This window comes from Rana temporaria, chromosome 2 (genome assembly GCF_905171775.1).
Source record: "Rana temporaria chromosome 2, aRanTem1.1, whole genome shotgun sequence".
Classification (NCBI taxonomy): domain Eukaryota; kingdom Metazoa; phylum Chordata; class Amphibia; order Anura; family Ranidae; genus Rana; species Rana temporaria.
In genome coordinates, this window is record NC_053490.1 from 140,945,577 (window position 1) to 140,969,477 (window position 23,901).

At 43.9% G+C, this 23,901-nt stretch overlaps 1 protein-coding gene across 1 annotated transcript in view; it reads right to left on the reverse strand.

The window, feature by feature from the left end:
* The window catches only part of TAMALIN (trafficking regulator and scaffold protein tamalin), a 43,810-nt gene extending 21,807 nt beyond the window's left edge, over positions 1 to 22,003 (reverse strand). Inside the window, exon 1 of the mRNA XM_040341225.1 lies at positions 21,743 to 22,003. Within this exon, the coding sequence (XP_040197159.1) occupies positions 21,743 to 21,925 (183 nt within the window). The 5' untranslated portion in view covers positions 21,926 to 22,003. The remainder of the gene's footprint in view (positions 1 to 21,742) is intronic.
* Positions 22,004 to 23,901: the final 1,898 nt, after the last annotated feature.

Genomic DNA, 23,901 nt, shown 5'->3' on the forward strand with positions numbered 1-23,901 from the left:
CGCTTGTTTTTGCAACTCGTGTGTACAAACCCCTCAAAGTGGTTGCCGCTGGACATTTTTTACTTTAATGTGGAAGTAAACTACCATCTCTGACTTACCTATTAGGTACCTCCTAAACATGCACCGTTTAGGAGATATTTACTGTACATGCCGCTCGTGACGCCACCGGCACATGCATCTTGAACGGCCACCCAGGCCATTCCATCAGATTCCTGTGTCGCAAGCGACAGCTCCGCCGCAAGAGTGAGGTCATGTCGGCTCCAGACACTCACACAGCCAGAGTCCACGAACCCGGAAGGAAGACTGGGTGAAGATGGAAGCCCTCTCAGTGATGACAGCACAGTGCTGGAGGTCTTCGTTTTCAGGTAAGGTATGCATAGTAGCACATTATGGCTTTACCCTGCAGGCTGCCTGCTCGTCAGGGAATCTGTCCGATACTTGTAGAGCAAGCGGGTGACAGGTCCACTCTGCTTATGCATAGCAGACAGCCCCTTTCCTCTATGGGTGGTCAGAAACAGACCGCCTGTCCATTTCAACCAACTGTCATCAATCTGATTAGCCAGATAGGTAATGGATCTCCCATCCCCCTACTTTTAGCTGATAAAATTGGATGTCAGCAGGAGAGGGCAATGCATGGTCTGATCGGGTCCACCTCAAACTGACAGGCAGATCTGATTGGTTCACCCTTGTGACAGGGGCATTCAGGTAAAACATCCTTGTTGCTGTATCAGCTCTTGACCTCCCCTTATACTTACCAGAGCCTGACCCACACTGTGCCCATCTACAACAGCTCTCTCCGTTCTCTCTGCTCACTCATACTGCTGTCAAATTCTGTGAACAGAAGCACCGTCTATGGATGCAGACAGCAACTTGGGATTGAGCCCACAGGTGGGCCCCCATAGGAGGTGGCTTTTTTTTTTTTAAGTGAAGCTTTAGATAGTCACTTTAGGAGTATATGGCTTATTTGCCAGTTTCACAGTATATCCACTGTCCAAAGATGATCACGATACATCCTGGTTTTCCAAGGCCACCCTAAAATCTGAAGTCTTCAGCTAAACTGAAATCCAACAGGACTGATCCATATTTTAGGTGGACGTGGCACATCATGCAACACCTATAATATGCAACATATATTTAGCTTGTAGGGTCATATGTTCAAGTGACAAGCACAGAGTACCCCATTGCATACACTTACAAACAGTAACGCTGGGTTTACATTTTTGCAGTCCATTATTCGAGTAGCAGTAGTAAACAAAGTATTCAAAAAATTCAATCCGTTAACGCACAAGTGCAAAGAAAAGATCTGCAAGTATTCAAATTGCAGAAACAATGAACACATCAGCCATTCTTTCCTGACTGCAGTGCCAATTTCATTTTGCATGAAGCCGACGTATTCATTACACGTAATGGACCCAAAAATTTGCATGCAACATGTAAATGACGTTCGCGGTGGACAGGATTCTTCCACATATGCCACATTTACCCATAGTTTAACACTTGCCCTTCTCACAGGCCTATGAGGGAAGGTCTTTATTATCCCAGGCTACCCTTATAAAAGTTTCTTTCACGCTGCCCCGCATATATTTTAATAACTCGCAATTCATTTCCAGAGACAATTTCTTCCATTGTGTGATTTGAGGGTCACAGCTTGTAACAAGCGTCAGATACAGTAGGCAAAGAGACCGTTCCAAGCGCATTTATAAAATGTGAATAGGAACTTCAAACTTTAAAGTAGGCGTGGGGGGGGCGGCGAACGTGAGAGTATCGCTGGAATAAACTTCACACAGCCAGGAATGTGAATTATGCATTGAAGCTCTAAGTCAACTTAACATTTGTAGCAAATGAACAATTGTTGCAGAAATTTGAAGGATCATGTTAATAAACATGAACTCGATAGAGTATCTAGCTGGGTGAGCCACAGCACTTCGCATGCCAAAGTACAAATCTGAGTATATAGATTTACTTCACTTATGTGGAAAAAAATATGGCTTGCACTTAAACCCTTTAACTTTCCTCCATTAAATGCTTTTGGAAAGCCCCACTTTATTGTTTGGGTCGTTAATAAAGTACTAGGATGTGCCTAGTCTTCCCTGAATATGTGAAGTGTAGATGGCTATTTGCAGATGTCCTGCTAGCACAGCTTAATAAATGGTGATCATGTACACCAGGGGTATGCAATTAGCGGACCTCCAGCTGTTGCAGAACTACAAGTCCCATGAGGCATAGCAAGACTTACAGCCACAAGCATGACACCCAAAGGCAGAGGCATGATGGGAATTGTATTTTTGCAACATCTGGAGGTCCGCTAATTGCATATCCCTGATGTACACCTTGCCACATACACAAGACAGCCGCGGTCTGACAGCATTTAGCCATCTACCAACCACCATTTATGCCCATTTTGGCTTTCTACAAGGCAATCTGCCAACCACCATTTATGCCCCTTTTTGGCTTTCTACAAGGCAATCTGCCAACCACCATTTATGCCCTTTTGGCTTTCTACAAGGCAATCTGCCAACCACCATTTATGCCCCAGCCAAGCATTTTTAATTCTATAAAGTAAGCAACCGTTGGAACCGCTCTCTGGGACAATTTTTCTTTACTATATTGTTGGAGCAGAAATTGGGTGACTCCAGTGGGCACAGGCCACAACATTAAACTTTATTCAGTATTAAGTCGATGGGTTTACTCCTCTGCCTACCGTCTCAAGGACAATTACTCCCCTTACCTCTTGTCATAAGCAATTAAAATCTTGACGGTTAAGGGCTAGGTTCACACCTCCTCCACAATGGCCCTGGTGTGAAAGGCATACTATTTTACCCAAATTTTCATGCCAAATCTTAAAAAAGGTTCTTTTGTTTATCAACAGGTTGCAAACTTCTACAACCAGATTCCACATTAAGTGGACAAATTATTGTAACATAGCATCCGCAGACCAATATAGTCTAGGCATCGGCAAACAAATCCCTGAAAAAGTTAGATATTGGCTGTAATTTCTCAGGTATGATGGTTATATGCAGGGGTCAAGTCTGGGGAAAAAAGTGTGGGAACTCCCACCCAAGATCCACTCCCCCACCAAAAAAAAAAAAAAAAAAAAAAAAAAAATACGCTCATATGCATAATTACTAAACCGCATGTTTTTGTTTTTTTTCGAAAAAAGAGGCAAGTTCTTTCTAAATCCCGCGATAACTCGCGGCAGACCTCTGCAATGTCTCCTGGGAATGATGACAAAAGCTCCCAGGAGACATTGCAGCATCGAGGAAGTGACGGAATACCCGCACACTACCCGATGAATCCATATACAGGAAGCCGCCAGTAACAAAGGATTACTAAGGTTCGCCTGCCCCTGACAGTGACTCAAGCTGGGCATCGCCGCTTAGTGAAGAATTGGCTTGGGCGGCTTGGCTGCTCTAGTCCTGCAAAGTTCCCACGCGTTCCCGCAGGACTTGAGCCCTGGTTATATGGCTCCAGAAAGTAATCCAGCTTTGAAGTCACTGTCTTCAGGATACTTATAATTACATCCCATCAGCCTACTGATAGGACCAATTACACATGACTATGGTAACACAAAGCAGCAGAAGACTGCAATATTGAAGTATGGCCAGTTTGGCTACATTTCTCTTCTGGATCACAGGCGTGTACTTATTTCTATCATCTTGTAAGTCATTTATATAAAGCCTGCTGTCAGCCATCACAGAGCCCATCCAAGATCCCAACTTAAATGTCCAGATGCACCCAGATGCCTGACCGTCAGCTGGTTCAGTCTCAGTGCATCGCTGAGAGCCTGAGCCAGCCACTCCTGCCCCTCCCACAGCCCAGCACTTCAGTGAGCACTGGAGGGGCAGAACAAGGGGTGATAAATTACAGTCAATGCTCTGTCCAGTAAAGACAGAACTGAGCAATCAGTGGTCATGTGATCATTCAGTTCACAGCCTTAGAGCCAGCAGGGGACAGATGCAGCATCAGAGTGATGCTTTAGCCACATAGGGGAGTACAAGTTATCCTGCATGTCTCCTTTAATTAGAAACATTTCGCATAGACGTCCACACACCTTTTTCTGAAGTTCCCATTTTTTATATTTAAAAGGGACACAAATGAAAAAAACGAGAACTAATCACTTCTTGATATTCACTTGTCTACTTCCAATTTATCATAAACATTACATGCCAATGGCGAAGAGTTCTTTTTTTGTCATGCTACAGGCCACCTGTGGATTGCAGTTGAGGCAATGCACTGGGAGAATTAAGGTGATGTCACTTCCAGTCACGGCAGAGACCGAAGTTTGGATTCTGCAGCGTTCAGCTCGTTGTGACCCCCTCGGTCTCAGCTTTCACTGGATACAGCGTTTTTGACGAAGTCTTTACATTGTTTAAATAAAATCAGTTGTTTGTACTGCACAAGGATTAACATTGTGTTCCCTATGTGCGATCTGATCGATTACCTGATTGAGTGAGTGAAAGATTTTATAGAAGCCAGTGTTTGATCCAATGCCTGATATTCAATTAGGTGAGCTGCCATTGCAATTATTGGTGAATTATACTCATCTCCCTGAATTAAGCATCGGACTGCATGAGCCAATCCTTTTTCCATTACTGGATTCTGAAGCAACTATTTAGCACGTTTCCATAGAACTTTATAATATTCACTTTTTTCTGCACTGGAATATTGTTTTATCACATATTGTGGCCATTTCTGATTTGACACTGTTGCACTTTTGTTTTTTCACTGGATTTTGGTTTATAACGCATATGGTTGTTTATTATTGATACACCCATGTATATATTTTTTTGCATATGAACACTTTATTGGCCCTATTTAGAAACAGATTTAGCACCATTTCATACATTTTGTTTATCATAAGCAATTCCCACAGCTGTCGCAGCAGTCAGGGCAGGCCATATATAGTTCCTGATTTTATTTTATTTTTTACTGGTATCTTATCACCAAGTACAATTCAGGACACAGTCAGACAAATTAAGGAACCAGCAGGAATCTTTATGAAGCCAAGAAACGTCTGCTTCCTTTGAGGCAGGGCCGATCCTAGGCAGGGTGCATTGCACTCAGGCGCCTGCAGAGGTGGGGGCGCCGAAGTGGCAGAGTTCTCCCCTTCTTTCTCTCCTTGTTTGTGTCCATCCAGAACTGATGTGTCTCTGACCGTCTCCTGTACCATGTCTGCAGTCTCTGACCGTCTCCTGTACCATGTCTGCAGTCTCTGACCGTCTCCTGTACCATGTTTGTAGTATGTCTGGGGGCTCTAACAGACTCTCTAACAGAAGCCCTCTCTGTGTCCATCAGAGAGGCCCCAGGTCCCAATAAAGTACTCTGCTTCTCTTCCTGTATTTTGTTTATTGTTAAGAGATCATGTAAGGATCCCAGGGTAATGAAGACTTTGTGGGGGAGCATATCCGTGGTTGAGTCATTGCCATAGAAAACATTTGTAAAGGGGAGGGGTTAGTATAATGACCCATGTAGGGGCACCAGAAATATTTCTGCACCCAGGCGCCTGTAACCCTAGGATCGGCCCTGCTATGAGGACAACCGAAAAAGCTCATAACCCGAGGCATAAGCAATGGGTATTGGGCTACATGGGGATTTTTTTTTAAACCTTGTGAAAGATCGAAAGATATTGCAGAATTTTGCATACATAGTTGTCGGTCACCATAAATCCAAATTTTTTATATTAGTCGACTTCAACCAAGATGTAGAAGTGCCCTACTATTTATTTTTGGCATAGAAATAGCTAGTGTTCGAAATAGCTAGTGTTCGAAAAATGAAAGCAAAAAAATTCCAAAAACATTCCATGGGCACCAGGACCCCCAGCACCACCATATTATATAGACAGTGGATATAAAGGAAACAGACTTAGGGGGCACACCCTAAAATTGCTTTACATTTAAGATGGTGCAGCTATAAGACCAGACAGAACAAAAGATTACAGCGCACATACAAAAATGACATTTAATGACCGATAATCGGGTACTTTGACTTAAGTGGGCTTAAGCACTGTATGGCCATATGGTGTGACCAAATCCCCATATTTTTGCTTATTTGCTGAATATGTTCAGGTGCTTCAAAAAGCCTTGCAGGACTTAAATGTCATTTTTGTACGTGTGCGCTGTAATCTTTTTTTTCTAATAAAGAGACACAAATGACATGGTCACCTGTGGTCAAATGTGTAAACAAGTCTTCAAGGCATCTTGACTTGGCTTTCTGCAGGTGCTTATTACATAACAGATACTGGAAAACCAGTCCAGCTTTTAAAACCAGTCAGACCTGTGTCCTTTTGACTAGTGAAAACTAAAGCCTGATTATATACAGTAGCTTCATTCAGATATAACTGTCAAACTTCTAGGCAACCTGTCAACAGGTTAAAAACAATGCCTTCCCTACAATTCCTATTTATGTCAAAGCAAATAAAAAAAAAGTCTTAAAATACAGTTCTACGTTAAATATATTTATGTGCTTTACAGATCCCTTGGAACGTGTCCCAGCTTCTGTTTATTCACATCAAAAGCTCAATCTTCTTATTGTCCCCAACTTCATGAACCATCTGCTTCCAAAAGGATAGAGGCTAATGCAGCTTAAACAAAGCAATAATTCAATTATGGCAATTTAAAGAGACAGGGGTGTGGCCCACCATGCTGTTTCTTGTTTAACAGAAAAGAAAAACAAATCTATTATTAAAAAGGATCATGAAAAAGTGAGAGGCAGCAGTCTGAGCAAAGTGCCACCAGCAAAAAAACACAACTAGATTAGGACAAATAGGATAAAGGAAAAAAATGCAAATAGAAGGGCACAAAGCAGCAGACAAATCATTTACTAATTACCAGTGTAGCTTGCCAGAGAATATGGGTTAAGTGGTGCCAAACCTTTTCAAAGATTACTGGTGTCACAGCATATGCCATTAATTTAGAAGGTTTAATTACACAAAAGTGACCATGATGAGACTTTACATCAGAAGTCTGACTTGCATCTTTTATACCATAATCTTGTTTTGACACAAATGCAAAATGGGCGCATATGGTTAGAAAGGGCTGCCTGACAGACATGCATAAAACAGGCCATACACTAAGGGCCCTTTCACACTGGTGCGTTTTTGCGGTTAAAATAGCTCTATTAAAACGCTCATAAAACGCTCCCCATGCCCCATCCATCGAAATGAATTAATACCGCGGTAAAAACGGAGCGTTAAAATCGCGGTAAAACACTGCGTTTTTACCGCGATTTTACAGCGTTTTTACCGCGATTTTAATTCATTTCAATGGAGAGGGGCATGGGGAGCGTTTTAATAGCGCCATTTTTACCGCAAAAACGCACCAGTGTGAAAGGGCCCTAAGAAACCTATCTAGATAGACAAATCTCTCCTGCCAGCTATTGTATCAGGACAGCCGGCGCCCACAGCTGTCAGAATACACAAAACGCGATTGAATTTTGATCAGTTTATCGGGAACTCGCCAGAATTTCCATGTATGGCCAGCCTAAAGCCAGTCATACATGGATCAAAATTTGTCAGGTTGAGCTGAATCACAATCTATGGGCAGGTTTTATGTACTCAAGTCGATCAATTGACCTGGGTACATTCAGCCAGTATTTTTGCATGCGATTACTGCCGGCAGCTATAGCCGCTAGCAGTAATTGTGTGCCGCCACCCAGGAAGGCTCCCCACACCCCCCTCAACCACCTGGCCCGTGTATGGCCACCAGTCTGACAGAAGCTAGTCTGGACAACCAGCAGCCGAAATGCATCGATCGACCATTGGCAGAGAGCGCTTATCAGTGCGTTCTGGCAGGGGGGCCATCCCCCTGTCAGAACACACCAGCAGAGCCAGAAGATCACTGTACTAATGTTGGATCGTTGGTACAGCAGCTCCGAAAGGAGCAGTCCGTTTATTTTGTTCAACCTGCTAGGCTGAATGAAAACGGCCCAATAGTGTGCACCAGGTTTCACAGTTATGAAGCCAACAGCTAATCTAATAAGTACAGCGGCTCAGACCGGAGCATCAAGTTTTTTTTCGTTCAACCTGCTGGGTTGTATGAAAAAAAAAACTATGTGTACCAGGCTTTACAGTCATTAAGCCAGCAGCTAATCTGTCCTTGAAGATACCTGCAGGCTTTACATTGTGGTCGGCCCACCAAATAATTCCTAAAACTGATCTTTGCAAAAAAGGCAATGCAAGTTTTCACTGCATGGGGCAGCACATTGGTTTAGCGGTTAGCACTTGCAGCACTGAAGTCTGGGTAAAATCCCAGCCAGGACACCATCTGCATGGAGTTTGCATGATCTCCATGTGCTTGCAAGCGTTTTCTTTGGATACTCGAGCTTTCCATGAACTTTAATCTATAGGTCCACTTAGAGAGAAAACAGGGAATGCTACAGACTACCCAACTGTGACCCAAATATAACTGAATAAAAATGCAGTTTAATTGTACACTCACTATACAAGCCTCATGAATTAACAGCCATACTGTATACAGAAAGAAGTCTCAAAAACTAATCTCAGGAAAACATTGCTCCATCTATAGTCGCCATCAGTAGAACCAATTACAGTTTCGATGCACAAACTGTTGGCGCTATATAAATCCTCTATTATAATTTTAGATCCAAAGTTGCCCTTCTTGCCAGGCTGCTTAGCTTCTCCAGCTTTGTACACACAATGAGAAGATCAGACAAATGATTTCCAATTTTGCATGTTAGTCTTATATTGAAAACCAATAGGTTACTAAAGTTACGAAAATTCTCAGATTCAAACTTCAGAAGTGATGTAATGTGTTGTAATATATGCTTTCGTTTCCGAGCATCCGTCTTGGTCCTCCGATTTTTGGGGGACAAATCCGTTTCTGAATAAACGATCTGATAGAAGAATTGTTTTTGCGTTTGTCCCTTCAGATATTTTTGCATGAACTGTCGTGATCGTCTCTCGGAAACTGTGTGCCAACAACCAAATTATTGGACTATCGATTCGTCTAATCGCATGTACTAGGCATTAGATTAACACTTCGAAGTAGAGCTGCGTGATTAATCGTGAAGAATCAAAATCGTGATCTTTTTCCCTTCCCGATCTTCAAAACATCATGTCACGATCTAACAAGTGCAAAGTGCCACGTTTTAATACAACACGGGAATAAGTGGAAGCAAGGTAGCTTTTCGTTCTTTTGGCTAGGTTTACACTGCTGCGAATTCAAAATCGCGGTAAATACGCGATTTTGCCGCGATTTAAGAGACATCTGTGCAGGTTTCTGCACAGATGTCAATGTAAATCGCGGCCCGAAATCGCAAAAAGTACTACAGGAACTACTTTTTGAAATCGGTGCAGCGCCGCAGATGCAGCGTCGCACCGATTAGGACGGTGCCATTGCCAACAATTGCCGGCATATACTGCCGATTGGAGATGCGATTTGACATGTGAAATCGCATCTCAAATCGTACCCAGTGTGAACCTGGGCTTTATCAAAGGAAAGAACTCTGGTGTGTAGATTAAGGAAGTTTAACCATTTAAAGACCAAACCTTTTCTGACATTTGTTGCTTACAAGTAAAAAAAATATTTTTTTGCTAGAAAATTACTTGGAACACCCAAACATTACTTTTTTTAGAAGAGACCCTAGAAAATAAAATGGTGGTTGTTGCAATATATTATGTCACACTGTAGTTGTACATCGGTTTTTCAAAAGCAAAAAAAAAAAAAAAAAAAAAAAAAAAGAATACACTAATAAATAAAAAAAATAAACAAAGTTAGTCCATTTTTTTGTATAATGTGAAAGAAGAGGTTACACCGTGAGAATCGTGGATTTTTTGCTTAGAATAAAGACGCGAGTCTCATTTTAGCCAGAATAATGCAGCTCTACTTCAAACTAAACACATACGTAATGCCTACTGAAGGAAGTAACCAGATTTCAACAATACCCAAAAACTTTACGAAGAACATTATGAAGACAAAGACGTCAAATTCTTGAGAAATGTAAAGACAACGCTCTCCCAGTCTGAATACTGCTGTGCATGCCCTTACAGGGGGGCAACTAGCAAGCACTGCCTGCCATGGTGAGCAAATGAACAAGATCACTCCAAATGGTTAGAATGGCTGATGTGCTGAGAAAGGGAAATTTGCAAGATAACCAAGCAACCTGCATTTCCAGAAAGAATTGCCACCCAAAGCAACTCGCATTATTTTTGTCAGCACTTTAGTTGATCTCTATTATCCTACAATGACTTCAAGAGAAAACCCGACAAACGTTCTGCATGACAAGTCCCAAAACTGCTCAGCCAAAGATGGCAGCAATCAGGCTGCTGGTGAAAGGTTGGCTCTCAGGAGAGACACAATATGCACTGAACAATTAATAAGTCACCAATGTGTGCTCTTCTTATTTACTTAGGCAAAAGGAGCTCAGGGATCCTATTGAATAAGGATATTGGTGGAAAATAAACACTAGGAAACAGGTTGGCGAACATAAAATTCACATGGTAATCTCGGTCACGTCTAGCCATTTGTGTGGGCAGTTTAAAGCTGAACTCCGGGGAGAAGCACTGCAAGATTAAATGCTTGCTTATGCCTAGGGGAACAGGATCCATTACTTAATCCTTTGCTTCCACAATATCCTTCCACGCTATAAAAGAGTGCTACCTCATACCAGAACACCATGTGGAAAAACCTTGTTCCGCTACGTATTTATCGCACCGCTTTTAAAACACAATGGGTGTGCGATCTGCTGCAGGTGTCAATCGATTCTGAACTACACTCCAAATGTAGTGCATTTTCCTGAACTGTATTGCATGATATCACAACACCATAAGATCCAATTGCAGTGTGGCTTTTAAAGTAATGCATGTGCTACTTTTGATGCGATCCAGTGCAATTTCATCCAGTATGATTCATTTGAATGGGCTAAAAGTCATTTAGCACAGGAAAGCATTGCTGTGCGATTTCTGGAGCGAGCGGCACTAAAACTGGCAATACACCGGGGGGCTGCGGTGGCTCACCGCGATTGGCACTGCGCTGACAAGCCATTCACCTCTGCAGCTAGGGGTTCGGATCCCGGTCTCGGCTACATGTGAATTTAGTTTGGTGGTCTCAGCCTGGCTCCCGGTGGGTGTGCTATGCGAGGTAAGCCTGCGCTTAGTACGCCCACCCCCCTCCCACAAAAACCACCACACTTACACGCACTCGAAATTGGGTTAACATGCACGCACTTTGACCACGCGGTCTCTAAAAAGAGGCGAAGGACTGGTTGAGCGGGCTAGATCCTCTCACTCCCTTATAGGGAGTCCCTCTGCCCCGTTGGGCTTCAAAGTGGAGCAGGTAGGGCGGGCTGTGTGGGAGGACCCCCTCACACACCCACCATTGCCACCCGGGGCATGGAGAAAGGTGGCAGATTGCCTCTGGGGGAGGCCTGCCTACTCCCAACTCCTGCAGTCCGGCTCCTCTCTCGAGTACACGCACAAAATACACTTTAAAAAAAAAAACTGGCAATACACTGATCAAACTTCAGTCAGTTTAGCAGGGACAAGCCACATTTCAATCAGTATGACACATTCTGCTCATATTGCCTTATTTCAATTTAATGAGATACAAGATGGCACGAGTTGATACACAAGCATTTGTTGCAATCATCTGCAATCTGCATTTATATGTGATGAAGCCCCGGTTTACATTGGCATGATTTGATATGCCAAATCGTAGTCTATTGCAGGCAATGGCACCGTTCCAATCTGAGATGCTGACTTTGCCGCGCCGCACCGATTTCCTGCACTACTTTTGCCAACTTTGGGAGCAATTTCAATAGACACCTGTGCATGAACCCATACAGAGGTCTTTGAAATCACCCCTTGAATGCAGTTCAGCTAAATTTGCACAAGTTCAGTGTGAACGCAACCCAAAAAAAAAAAAAAAAAAAAAAAAAAAAAAAAGATACTTTCTAACCCATCATAAAATGTAGCCAAATTGGCTTGCAGAAACATCTGGGGTCTCCTTCAACTTAAATCCCTAAATATGCCTGCGGGCCACAGAAAACTGTGCAAGGGCCGCATGCAGCCCAAAAAACACGGGCTTGATTTACAGGGAGAACATAAACTTGACTATTAGAAGTGACATGCCCTTCAACTAGACAGCTGTGGAAGATATTTGCCTTTGCTCATAACCTTAGCTTCCTCATAAAAAATAAATAAAAAAAAGAGAAAGTCAAGAATGCCAATCCTTCAACCGGCTGGTGGGAACTTTACATAGATCTGTGAGCGAGCTTTATCACCTATATTATGGCTGGCCTTCCAATATTACATCACGGCTGCAGAGATGGAACAAAAAACAGGAAAAAGGAGGGCTGTGTGCCTTACATGACCGATCAGCTGGCCCTCTCACCTACTTTCGGGAGGCCATTGTTTCTGGTTATACTGCAGGAATTGTAGACGTCTGTGTCTAAGTAAGGTCCATACCGGCAATTTTCACCCAAGTGAGATGAAAGAAACGAGCTGTAATTTGTAGGGCCATCGCTTTTATGGCTTTAAAAACAGCATTGGCTCCTTAACGCAGAGTTCCAGACGTTTGTTTATTAAAAGACAGCAGCTACAAAACGTAGCTGCCGACTTAACAGCCACTTGCCTATCCCAAGGTCCAGCGGTGTACTCACCGTGTCCTCACTCATCGACGCTGGCATCTCTACTATGGGCCCCACAACTGACAGCTTGCAGCTTCACAGCTAGGAGCCCACTGTGCATGCGCAAGTGGCACTGCGGTCTGACTTGCGCCAAAGTCTTTTAGGACCAGTCATATGTCCCAGAAGACTTTGGGAGGGAGAGCTTCTGGTTGCCCTGGAACAGAAGTGGGAGCAGGTGCCTGTCAAATTCAGGTACTTGCCCCCCCACCCCCCCCCAAAAGCTCAGTTTCAAACAGGAGTCGGGAAGAAGGCCTTAAAGCTGAAGTTCAACTTTTGGGTGGAACTCCACTTTAAGGGACGTCTCTTGTAAAATATATGTCAATCTATTGGTGTATGGACACCGTGAGACTGGCCCATTGCAGACCAGGAATCAATAGGAATATAGCCCTAGAGAGACATATGTCACTCCGTATTTACTCTTCATTCTATAAGAATCACAAACACAGTCTTCTCTGAAAAGGTTGACAGATGCTCATCTACGTAGATGTGCTTTTTTTAGGCTCTCATTTCGGCATGCAAATTGGTAAATAATTAGGTCCTAGTTTGATAATAAAATCAGCCTAAAGCTTGCCTCACTCAACTCGAAACTCGATTTTCTAGTTTCGAGTTAAGTAAATAGCCAAACGTTTGCATAACTGACAACCTATCTCTGAGCCAAATGAAGGACCCAGCATGAAGCAATTATATTCCTCTGGCTTAGATTTCGTGTTTGTATATTGTGATACAGTACAACGCAGCACTTGGAACTCCAGGAAGAAGGAATCCTCCCCACACTTGGAGGTAAATATAATACAGAATGTACAATTGCCCTCATACATTGTACACGTGAACACTTGGCTATCAGCGATACTGCTGTGTAGGGACTGATAAACTTGAGTACTACCAGATTGTACTTGGGATTGTTCCTAGCGGCAACCTAAAAGCCTTGCTGATAGATGAATATAGAGAGTGAATAATTTATTAAGTTGGGACCCAAGACCAAGTCTAAACTGCACCAATCCAAGGACCCTTTCACACAGGTGCATCCGCTAAGTGGAATCTGCTTGCTCAGCAGGGGGGGGGGGGGGGGGTCTAGACAGATCACCACTGAGCAGGCTGATGACAGGTCTGTGCCTGCTCCGCTAAGTACAGCAGACACGGATACAGTCCCACTCTGTTATATGGGGAAAGCAGATAGATACAGACTACCTCTGTTTGCATCCGATGCCATTTGATCTGCCAGACTGATGGGTAAAAGGACCACCATCCGACTGTTTTTGGCAGATCAGATGGCGGCAGGTGTCAGCAGACATGTGTCCACTGACATTCTCCGCTCCATAGAATAGACTGGAGGGTCTGATCAGGTCTGCCTAAAAAACGGATAGGCAGACCTGATCAGACAGCTCATGTGAAAGGGGCCTAACTGGTGTTCTGCCATATTAGATAACACCTATAAACCAAGCTTTTAAACCACAGAACATGGCAGGACAAAGCACAGACATTAAAGCGGAAGTTTAACCTGCTTATATTTTGCCTTTCCTGCTAACCCAATCAACATGCAAACGGCATTTATAAATAAAACCTAATTTTCAGTATATACCTTATTTGAGGATGAGCAATGTCAATCACTGGGTCTCTGTGCTTCTCTATAGAACACAAGCAGATCAAGACACTTGGGGGGCGTTATACAAAATGCCAAAATGCCTTGTATGGAATGGGAGTTCTTAGGCAGGCTGCATTTCAGAGTTAAGGCTGGTTTCACATGGGCTGTCTGATCAGGTCAGACAGCCTGTTGGTTTTTCAGGCGGACCCGACAGGACCATCCATATCGCTCTATGGAGAGGCAGATATCAGCGGACATGTGTCTACGGACACCCGCCAGCGTCCAATAAGATCCTGCCCACCAAAAACAGCAGGTATGGACTGGATGATAGTCGGATGGAAACAGGTGGTCTGTTTCCACCTGATGATCCTATAGCCACTTAAGCCCCGGACCAATATGCTGCCTAAAGACCCAAGGGGTTTTTACAGTTCGGGACTGCGTCGCTTTAACAGACAATTGCGCGCTTGTGCGACGTGGCTCCCAAACAAAATTGGCGTCCTTTTTTCCCCACAAATAGAGCTTTCTTTTGGTGGTATTTGATCACCTCTGCGGTTTTTATTTTTTGCGCTATAAACAAAAATAGAGCGACAATTTTGAAAAAAAATGCAGTATTTTTTACTTTTTGCTATAATAAATATCCCCCAAAAAATATCTAAAAAAAAAATTTTTCCTCAGTTTAGGCCGATACGTATTCTACCTATTTTTGGTAAAAAAAAAAAAAAAATCGCAATAATCGTTTATCGGTTGGTTTGCGCAAAATTTAGAGCGTTTACAAAATAGGGGATAGTTTTATTGCATTTTTATAAAAAAAAATTTTTTACTACTAATGGCGGCGATCAGCGATTTTTTTCGTGACTGCGACATTATGGCGGACACTTCGGACAATTTTGACACATTTTTGGGACCACTGTCATTTTCACAGCAAAAAATGCATTTAAATTGCATTCTTTATTGTGAAAATGACAGTTGCAGTTTGGGAGTTAAACACAGGGGGCGCTGTAACATTTAGGGTTCACTTTGTGTGTGTTTACAACTGTAGGGGGGTGTGGCTGTAGGACTGACGTCATCGATCGAGTCTCCCTAATAAAAGGGATCACTCGATCGATGCGCCGCCATAGTGAAGCACGGGGAAGCCGTGTTTACACACGGCTTTCCCCGTTCTTCAGCTCCGGGGAGCGATCGCGACGGGGCGGCTATAAACGAATAGCCGCGCCGTTGTCCCGGATCGCTCCCCGAGGCTTACCGACCACCGCATGTACGGGGGGGGGGGGCGGTCCCGATCGGACCCCCGACCCACGTCAAGCAGAGGACGTATAGGTACGTGCATGTGCCTGTCCGTGCCATTCTGCTGACGTATATTTACATGAGGAGGTCGGCAAGTGGTTAAAGAACAGTGGGGCTGTGTCAATGTCCGCTCTGCATAGTGGAGCAGACACAGATCTGTCACCCACCTGCTCAGCAGGCAGATGCGAATTACAGCGAACGCCTGTGTGAAACCAGCCTAACACACACACGTGGCGCCTTCACAATTGAGGGTCAGTTCACACCAAAACAGTGTGGGAAACCCATGCTCTGTGTACGTGTCTTGCACCTCGTTGAAAACGCAATCTACAGTGGTGTTGGTGCAATGCGAACACCCCACACAAAGGGTGCAAAAGCAGTGCGTTTGCCTGCATCAGATCACATGGTACAGACGCATCATTTGATCCATTTGCTCTGTTTTTCTGTGGTCCTGCTCAATTTATGTCCATTTAAATAAGGTGGCTGAAATCGCACAGATCCCAGATCGCATGTGAATCGCACAGTGAATTTGTGGCCCTAAAAACGGAAATCCACAGATCTGTTACCATTTTGTATGTTGATAGAAAAGCACATTTAAAACAATGGAAAAAAGCTGAAATCCAATGAATGAAAGTGGGGAGAAAGGGGGAGACCTAGATGCTGGATATTCTCCAGACTTGATGCAGCTTCTAATGCACACTTTGAGATGCTTACAGTATACAGTAAAACCAGAGGTAGCAATTTCAGGACAAGAGCCTGTGCTACTGTACAAGACTGGAGGTAACCCTGGAACTCAGCTTCAGAGATGACATTGAACTGACATTACAAGTATCTATTATAGCAATGCAACCAAACCTCCCATTGGTTACAATGGGATCTACAAACACTGGCATGTAGCACATTGTCTCCTGTTGGCATAGAGCTGTATAGAAGTAGAGGGCTCCACCAGCCTGTCAGAATGAGAAGAGAAAACTTGTAAAACAAGAAGTCCCACTAGTACACTACTACTAGTACACTACTACCTACACAAGACATTTCACTTGTTGCTGGACCCATCTGACCTCACAACAGTTGTTGATGTTTACCAAACTACTTTTTGGAAAGATTAAACTTCTAAAGTACGTATACATTGTTGATGTGCGTTTGAGTACACCAAACCTAGACTGCTCAAATCTTGGCTGGTTCAGCAGGGACCATGTATGGGCAGGCTGGTTGTATCCAAGCTGATCAATCCACATGGGTACAATACACGTGCACATACAGGGTTCAAATCTCAGCTGGTTTAGCAGGGACCATGTATGGGCAAGCTGGTTTTATCCAAGCTGATCAATCCACGTGCCCATACAGGGTTCAAATCTCAGCCGGTTCAGCAGCAAGCTGGAAGAACACAGTAGCTTTTCCCAACAACTAATCGTATGTAAAATCCATCAGGCTGGTTGTACCGATGAATTTTACATTCGATTACAGTCGCTAGCAAAAACTGTTCTCCCGGCTGAGATTGGACCCATGTGTGGGCACGCTGATTGTATCCACGTTGATCGACCAACTTGGGTACAACAAGCCTGTGGGATTTTTGATGCGATTATTGCCAGCGGCTATAGCCACTAGCAATACTCACCATCCTGCCAGAATCGGCTCCCTCAGAGGGATTCCCCCATCAACACTGACTGTTGATGAGCAATTTTATTTCCTGCAACCGAAAGAAAAACGCACCATCTATGGCCGTCTTTACAGACTAATCTACTACTTACCCTGGACTGTGGAGATGGAACACAGGTAGGTGCTCCTATCATATAGTCTATCATAAAAGTCTTACTATATCTCCGTGATTGAGAGCCATGTTCTCCAATACAGATATAGTCTGATTATCTATCTTACAGAACAAAAGTAAAAAATACATTGGCAAGCATTGCATATAGTATAAGGGTAACGCATCAAAACTGGAGCAGCTGTACATGGCAACCAATCAGCTTCTAGCTTTCGCTTGTCCACGATATTACACTGACCGACAATCAACACACACATTGCTAGCTGCAACATAATTCCCAAAGTCTCTAGAAAGGACTGCTTATCCTGCTCTTATTTTGAGGAGTTACACAGTAAGGTGCCTATGAGGCACAGCACTACAAGTACCCAGAACGCAGAGCTTCATTAATATTCCGAAGGCTTCAAATAGGCACTGCCAAGAAAACATGGCAATGGGTAGGTGCCCACCAATTAAAACAGCGAATCACACAGCTGGCTATTAGTATGAGAGTGCAGCCATGGGTAATGTCCTATTTAAAAATGAAGTTTGCTGGTTGAACCACCATTACTAGAGAATAGAAGGAAAGCACTTTAAAGCGTTACTATACGCACAACAGTAAAATCAGTGTGTATGCAATAAAGCATGCTCGTTATACTCACTGTGGAACCTAAGGGGGTTAATGCTCAGCATTGTTTAAAAAAGGCTGCTTGATCCTGCTTTCTCCGATCCTCCCTTTCTTCCACAATCCCCAAACCATCTCCTGATAGAACAGAGGCTTGGGGGCACTCTGCACATACTCAGTTTGGTGTGTATTGTACCCTCCCTTCTAGATTGTAAGCTCTAACGAGCAGGGCCCTCTGATCATTCCTGTATTAAATTGTATTGCAACTATAATGTCTTCCCTGATGTTGTAAAGCGCTGCGTAAACTGTTGGTGCTATATAAATCCTGTATAATAATAATAATATTGCGAGAGAGCTTATTTTTCTTGGGAAGGTGCATGTAATCAGCACAGGGCCAATCAGCACTGTAAAGAAAGGGTGTGGGGTGCTGCAGCCTCATAGGACAGACAGATGAAAATGAAAACGCCTACAAGCTTTAACCAGAAACTGATAGAACTCACAAGACTGCTATATACTGCCGATGAGAAAAGATTTAGCACTTTATATTTACTAAAACTATTGCATTTCCATGTTGTGTGTACTGTGGGAGCCCAGATAGTGAATGGAGGGGTATGGGTTTAGTAACACTGTCTTCACAAACTGGTCAAGTCTAGCCACAGATTTATCCAAATTTTGAGCCCAAAGCCCTGGTTCACATCGGTAGGTTTTCACATGTCAAATCGGCGGCATTTGCCTGGCAATGGCACCGCCCCAATCGGTGCGATGCTGCATCTGCGGAGCCACACCGATTTCAAAAAAGTTTCTGTACCACTTTTTGTGATTTTGGGCTGCGATTTACATTGACATCTATGCAGAAACCTGCACAGGACTCAGAAATCGCGGCCAAAATTGGGACAAGCGGTTTTTAAATCATGCAAATTCAGCTTAACTCGCACAACTTCATTCCCGCAGCCCAGTGTGAACCTGGGCCAAAATATTACCTCTTAAAATGGGGTGTAGAATACAGCGCCTCGGATTACTCCTATTATCCACCAATTAGCTGGATAATAACCAACAGTGCCAAACCATAAGAGCAGCAGCTGTGACAGAAGTCACCCTGTGGTTTAACTGTCCCTAGTCTAGTCGCAGAATGCCTTGAGATTGGTTTATAGAAAGCAAGGCGTTCTGTGAATGGCCAAAAGTGGAAATCCTGTCATTAATCCACCCCTCATAAGGTAAAATGTTCAGGGGAGGTGCAATGTGTTACAATGCATTGCACTGTAAAAAAAAATTTAACTTTATTGGGTGTCACAACAAAGTTGGTGTGGTGGGTTGCACTACATAAAATGCAGACTAGGGTGACCACATTTCCAAACTACAATTCAGGGACACCCCATCCTTCCAAAAAATTTGATTGTGCTGTAACGAATCACAGCACAGTGATTGGACACAAGAGGCGGGATTTAGGATTTCGGACATTTTTGGGGGCATCAGATTGGCCCGGGGGGGGGGGGGGGGGGGCTGTGTCAGTTTCATTCTGGGACACTGTATTGTCCTGGAATGAAGGTGCCCGGGACAGACCTGCAAAATGCGGGACTGTCCCGGGCAAGCCGGGACACGTGGTCACCCTAATGCAGACATGTTGATTTACTAAAAGTTACGTGTGATAAATCTGGTGCAGTGCTGCATAGGCACCAATCAGCATTCAGTTTTATGGTGAAAGCTTAAAAGGGTTGTAAAGGTAAAGGTTTTTTCACCTTAATGCATCCTATGCATTAAGGTGAAAAAACATCCAACTGTACCGCCCCCGTTTTACTTACCTCACCCCTCGAAAGTCCCGGGCGCGTCCTAGTGATCTTCTTTGGTTCCCAGCATGGCCGTTGATTGGCTCGGCTGGACGGATTGATAGCAGCGCAGCCATTGGCTGGCACTGCTGTCAATCACAGCAGATGACGCGGCGCGCCGGAGCGATACAGTCGGCAGCTATGCCCGCCGCTGTATTACGGGAGCGCGCTCGCAAAAGCTTTCCACCATACGAGCTCGCTCGCATGAAGGTGGAAAGCTTTTGCGAGGAGGAGCCGAGACAGCCGCCGAGGGACCCCAGAAGACCAGATTCGGGGGCACTCTGTGCAAAACCAGCTGCACAGTGGAGGTAAGTATAACATGTTTGTTATTTAAAAAAAAAAAAAAACTGCCTTTAGCGTTCCTTTAGTTGAACAATCTGAAGTTAGACGCTGATTGGCTACCATGCACAGCTGCACCAGATTTTGCACTCATCCTTTAGTAAACCAACCCTGTTGCATTTTATATGCAATGCAATGTGAACAGGGCACACAGAGAACAATGGTTGTCTATGTGTTCTGGCATTCTGAGTCTGTGCAGATTTATGAAGAACACAGTTAGCTGGATGTGGTGTGAACAAGTCCTTGACAACAGAGGCCCAGAGGCAACATTCATACACACACACATAACTGATATGTAGTCAGAGCAAAACTAGATGTGGTAAGTGAGGCGCACCTATTACAGGAATCTGAGCCAAAACTGTACGCTCCTATACACATACCCCCCAACCACCAACTTCTCACGCTTGTATTAGAGTGCAGCCAACTCTAGTACATGCAAGTGGTGGTGTGATTTCTCACAGCATTTTATTTTTATCTTTTGTATACGTGCTCTGACGTGACCTTATAGCAGGATGTCAATCAGTGACATGCAAGATCCATCTATGTGGAATGATAACATGTCATAGCCCCCCTATGACATGTTATCATTTCAGGGAAGTCAGGTCATCAGACCATAGCTAGGAGTACAGTAAAAACGTTGGTCATCTCAAGGGACCATGTCAGACATTGGAGATCGGTGATCAATAATATCAATAGGAGATCGCTGATGTCAGGTGATCAGTGATATTAATAGAAGATCAATGCTCTCAGGTAATCATATACTTGGGGAATCAATGTCAGTTCATATCAGACATAGGAGATCAGCAAAGTCAAGTGATCCCATAGATAGGCGATGAGGGTTCGTAATGTCAGGTGATCACATGCATCAGATCTAAGACCTCAGTGATCCCAGGTGAAAACATCAGAGAAGTCAGTGATCTCAGGTGATCATATATCTTCTATCTTACAGCTCAGTGATCCCAGGTGATCACATCTGATCCAAGACCTTAGTGATATCAGGTGATCACATCTGATCCAAGACCTTAGTGATATCAGGTGATCACATAGCTTACAGATCAGTGATCCCAGGTGACCACATCTGATCCAAGACCTCAGGTGATCACACATCTTACAGACCAGGGATCTCAGATGATCAGGATAACCATCATACAGATCAGAGTGACCAGGATAATAAGCATCATACAGATCAGTGATGACATCAGACAGAGAAGTCTGATCTCAGGTGATAATGATAACCATCATACAGATCAGTGATGTCAGATGATAATAAGTATCAAACAGATCAGTGATGACATCAGACAGGGGAGTCAGTGATGTCAGATGATGATAATAACTATCAGACAGATCAGTGATGTCAGGTAGTAATAAGTATAATACAGATCAGTGATGACATCAGACAGGAGTCAGTGATGTCAGATGAGTGAAGTGCCCAATCTTCTCCATGCCCTGATCAGTCACACTGGTCCTGAGAAGACAGATAGATACAATAGCCCAACAATGGGCTCACATCCTCCCCCTCACCATAGCCGCCCTGTGTGCCCTTCCCCTCCGGGGACAATGCTATGACAACACAGGGAAGCTCTGCAGACACGTTCCTCACATCAATAGAGCTCAGTATGGGGTCTCCCCTCCTCCTCCCTCCGGGAAACGCTTCCATAACACCCCACACGTGCTCTATAATGACTGCTATGCCCGCAGTGTTGTACCTTCTTAGCTCTGGGAAGGGTCCCGCCGGAGACCATGAGCGCCTTGTACATGTCATCCGTCCGGTATGTGTCCAGAGCCATGTAGGTAGAGTCAGCTTTGTCCCTATCCCGGTATATGGTGTGCTCCGACGGACAGGTATAGTCCTCCTTATTGTGGAGCTTCTTCAACCTTCGGAAAGTCATTCTTATCCAGTCAGCAGCAGCTCAGCCCGCAACGTCCCGACCAGCAGCACTCGGCGCCTCGCTCTCTATTGAGTACAAGCACTGAGCGGCGGGCATATAACTGAGTTCGGGGGCGGGGCTGTGCCTGGGGGACACACCCCCTCTAGACAGGAACACAACATGAAAGTCTACAGGCACCAGAGCACGTGTCTGCTGAGGGAAGATCATACATGACACTACTACACCTAGGGGGGTCATACATTACACTACTACACCTTATACAGTACACTACTACACCTAGAGGGATCATACATGACACTACTACACCTAGAGGGTCATACATGACACTACTACACATAGAGGGTCATACATTACACTACTACACCTTATACAGTACACTACTACACCTAGAGGGGTCATACATGACACTACTACACCTAGAGAGGCATACTTACATTACACTACTACACCTTATACAGTACACTACTACACCTAGAGGGGTCATACATGACACTACTACACCTTATACAGTACACTACTACACCTAGAGGGGTCATACATTACACTATTACACCTAGAGGGTCATACATGACACTACTACACCTAGAGGGTCATACATGACACTACTACACCTAGAGGGGCATACATTACACTACTACACCTTATACAGTACACTACTACACCTAGAGGGGTCATACATGACACTACTACACCTAGAGGGGCATACATTACACTACTACACCTTATACAGTACACTACTACACCTTATACAGTACACTACTACACCTTATACAGTACACTACTACACCTAGAGGGGTCATACATGACACTACTACACCTTATACAGTACACTACTACACCTAGAGGGGTCATACATTACACTATTACACCTAGAGGGTCATACATGACACTACTACACCTAGAGGGGCATACATTACACTACTACACCTTATACAGTACACTACTACACCTAGAGGGGTCATACATGACACTACTACACCTAGAGGGGCATACATTACACTACTACACCTTATACAGTACACTACTACACCTTATACAGTACACTACTACACCTTATACAGTACACTACTACACCTAGAGGGGTCATACATGACACTACTACACCTAGAGGGGCATACATTACACTACTACACCTTATACAGTACATGACTACACCTAGAGGGTCATACATTACACTACTACACCTTATACAGTACACTACTACACCTAGAGGGGTCATACATGACACTACTACACCTAGAGGGTCATACATTACACTACTACACCTTATAAAGTACACTACTACACCTAGAGGGGTCATACATGACACTACTACACCTAGAGGGTCATAGATTACACTACTACACCTGATACAGTACACTACTATACCTAGAGGGGTCATACAATACACTACTACAATTAGAAGGGTCATACATTACACTACTACACCTGATACAGTACACTACTACACCTAGAGGGTCATACATTACACTACTACACCTGATACAGTACACTACTACACCTAGAGGGGTCATACAATACAATACTACAGCTGATACAGTACAGTACTATACCTAGAGGGGTCATACAGTACACTACTACACCTAAAAGGGTCATACATTACACTACTACACCTAAAAGGGTCATACATTACACTACTACACCTGATACAGTACACTACTACACCTAGAGGGGTCATACATTACACTACTACACCTAGAAGGGTCATACATTACACTACTACACCTAGAGGGTCATACATTACACTACTACACCTTATAACGTACACTACTACACCTAGAGGGTCATAAATTACACTACTACACCTTATAAAGTACACTACTACACCTAGAGGGGTCATACATGACACTACTACACCTAGAGGGTCATAGATTACACTACTACACCTGATACAGTACACTACTATACCTAGAGGGGTCATACAATACACTACTACAATTAGAAGGGTCATACATTACACTACTACACCTGATACA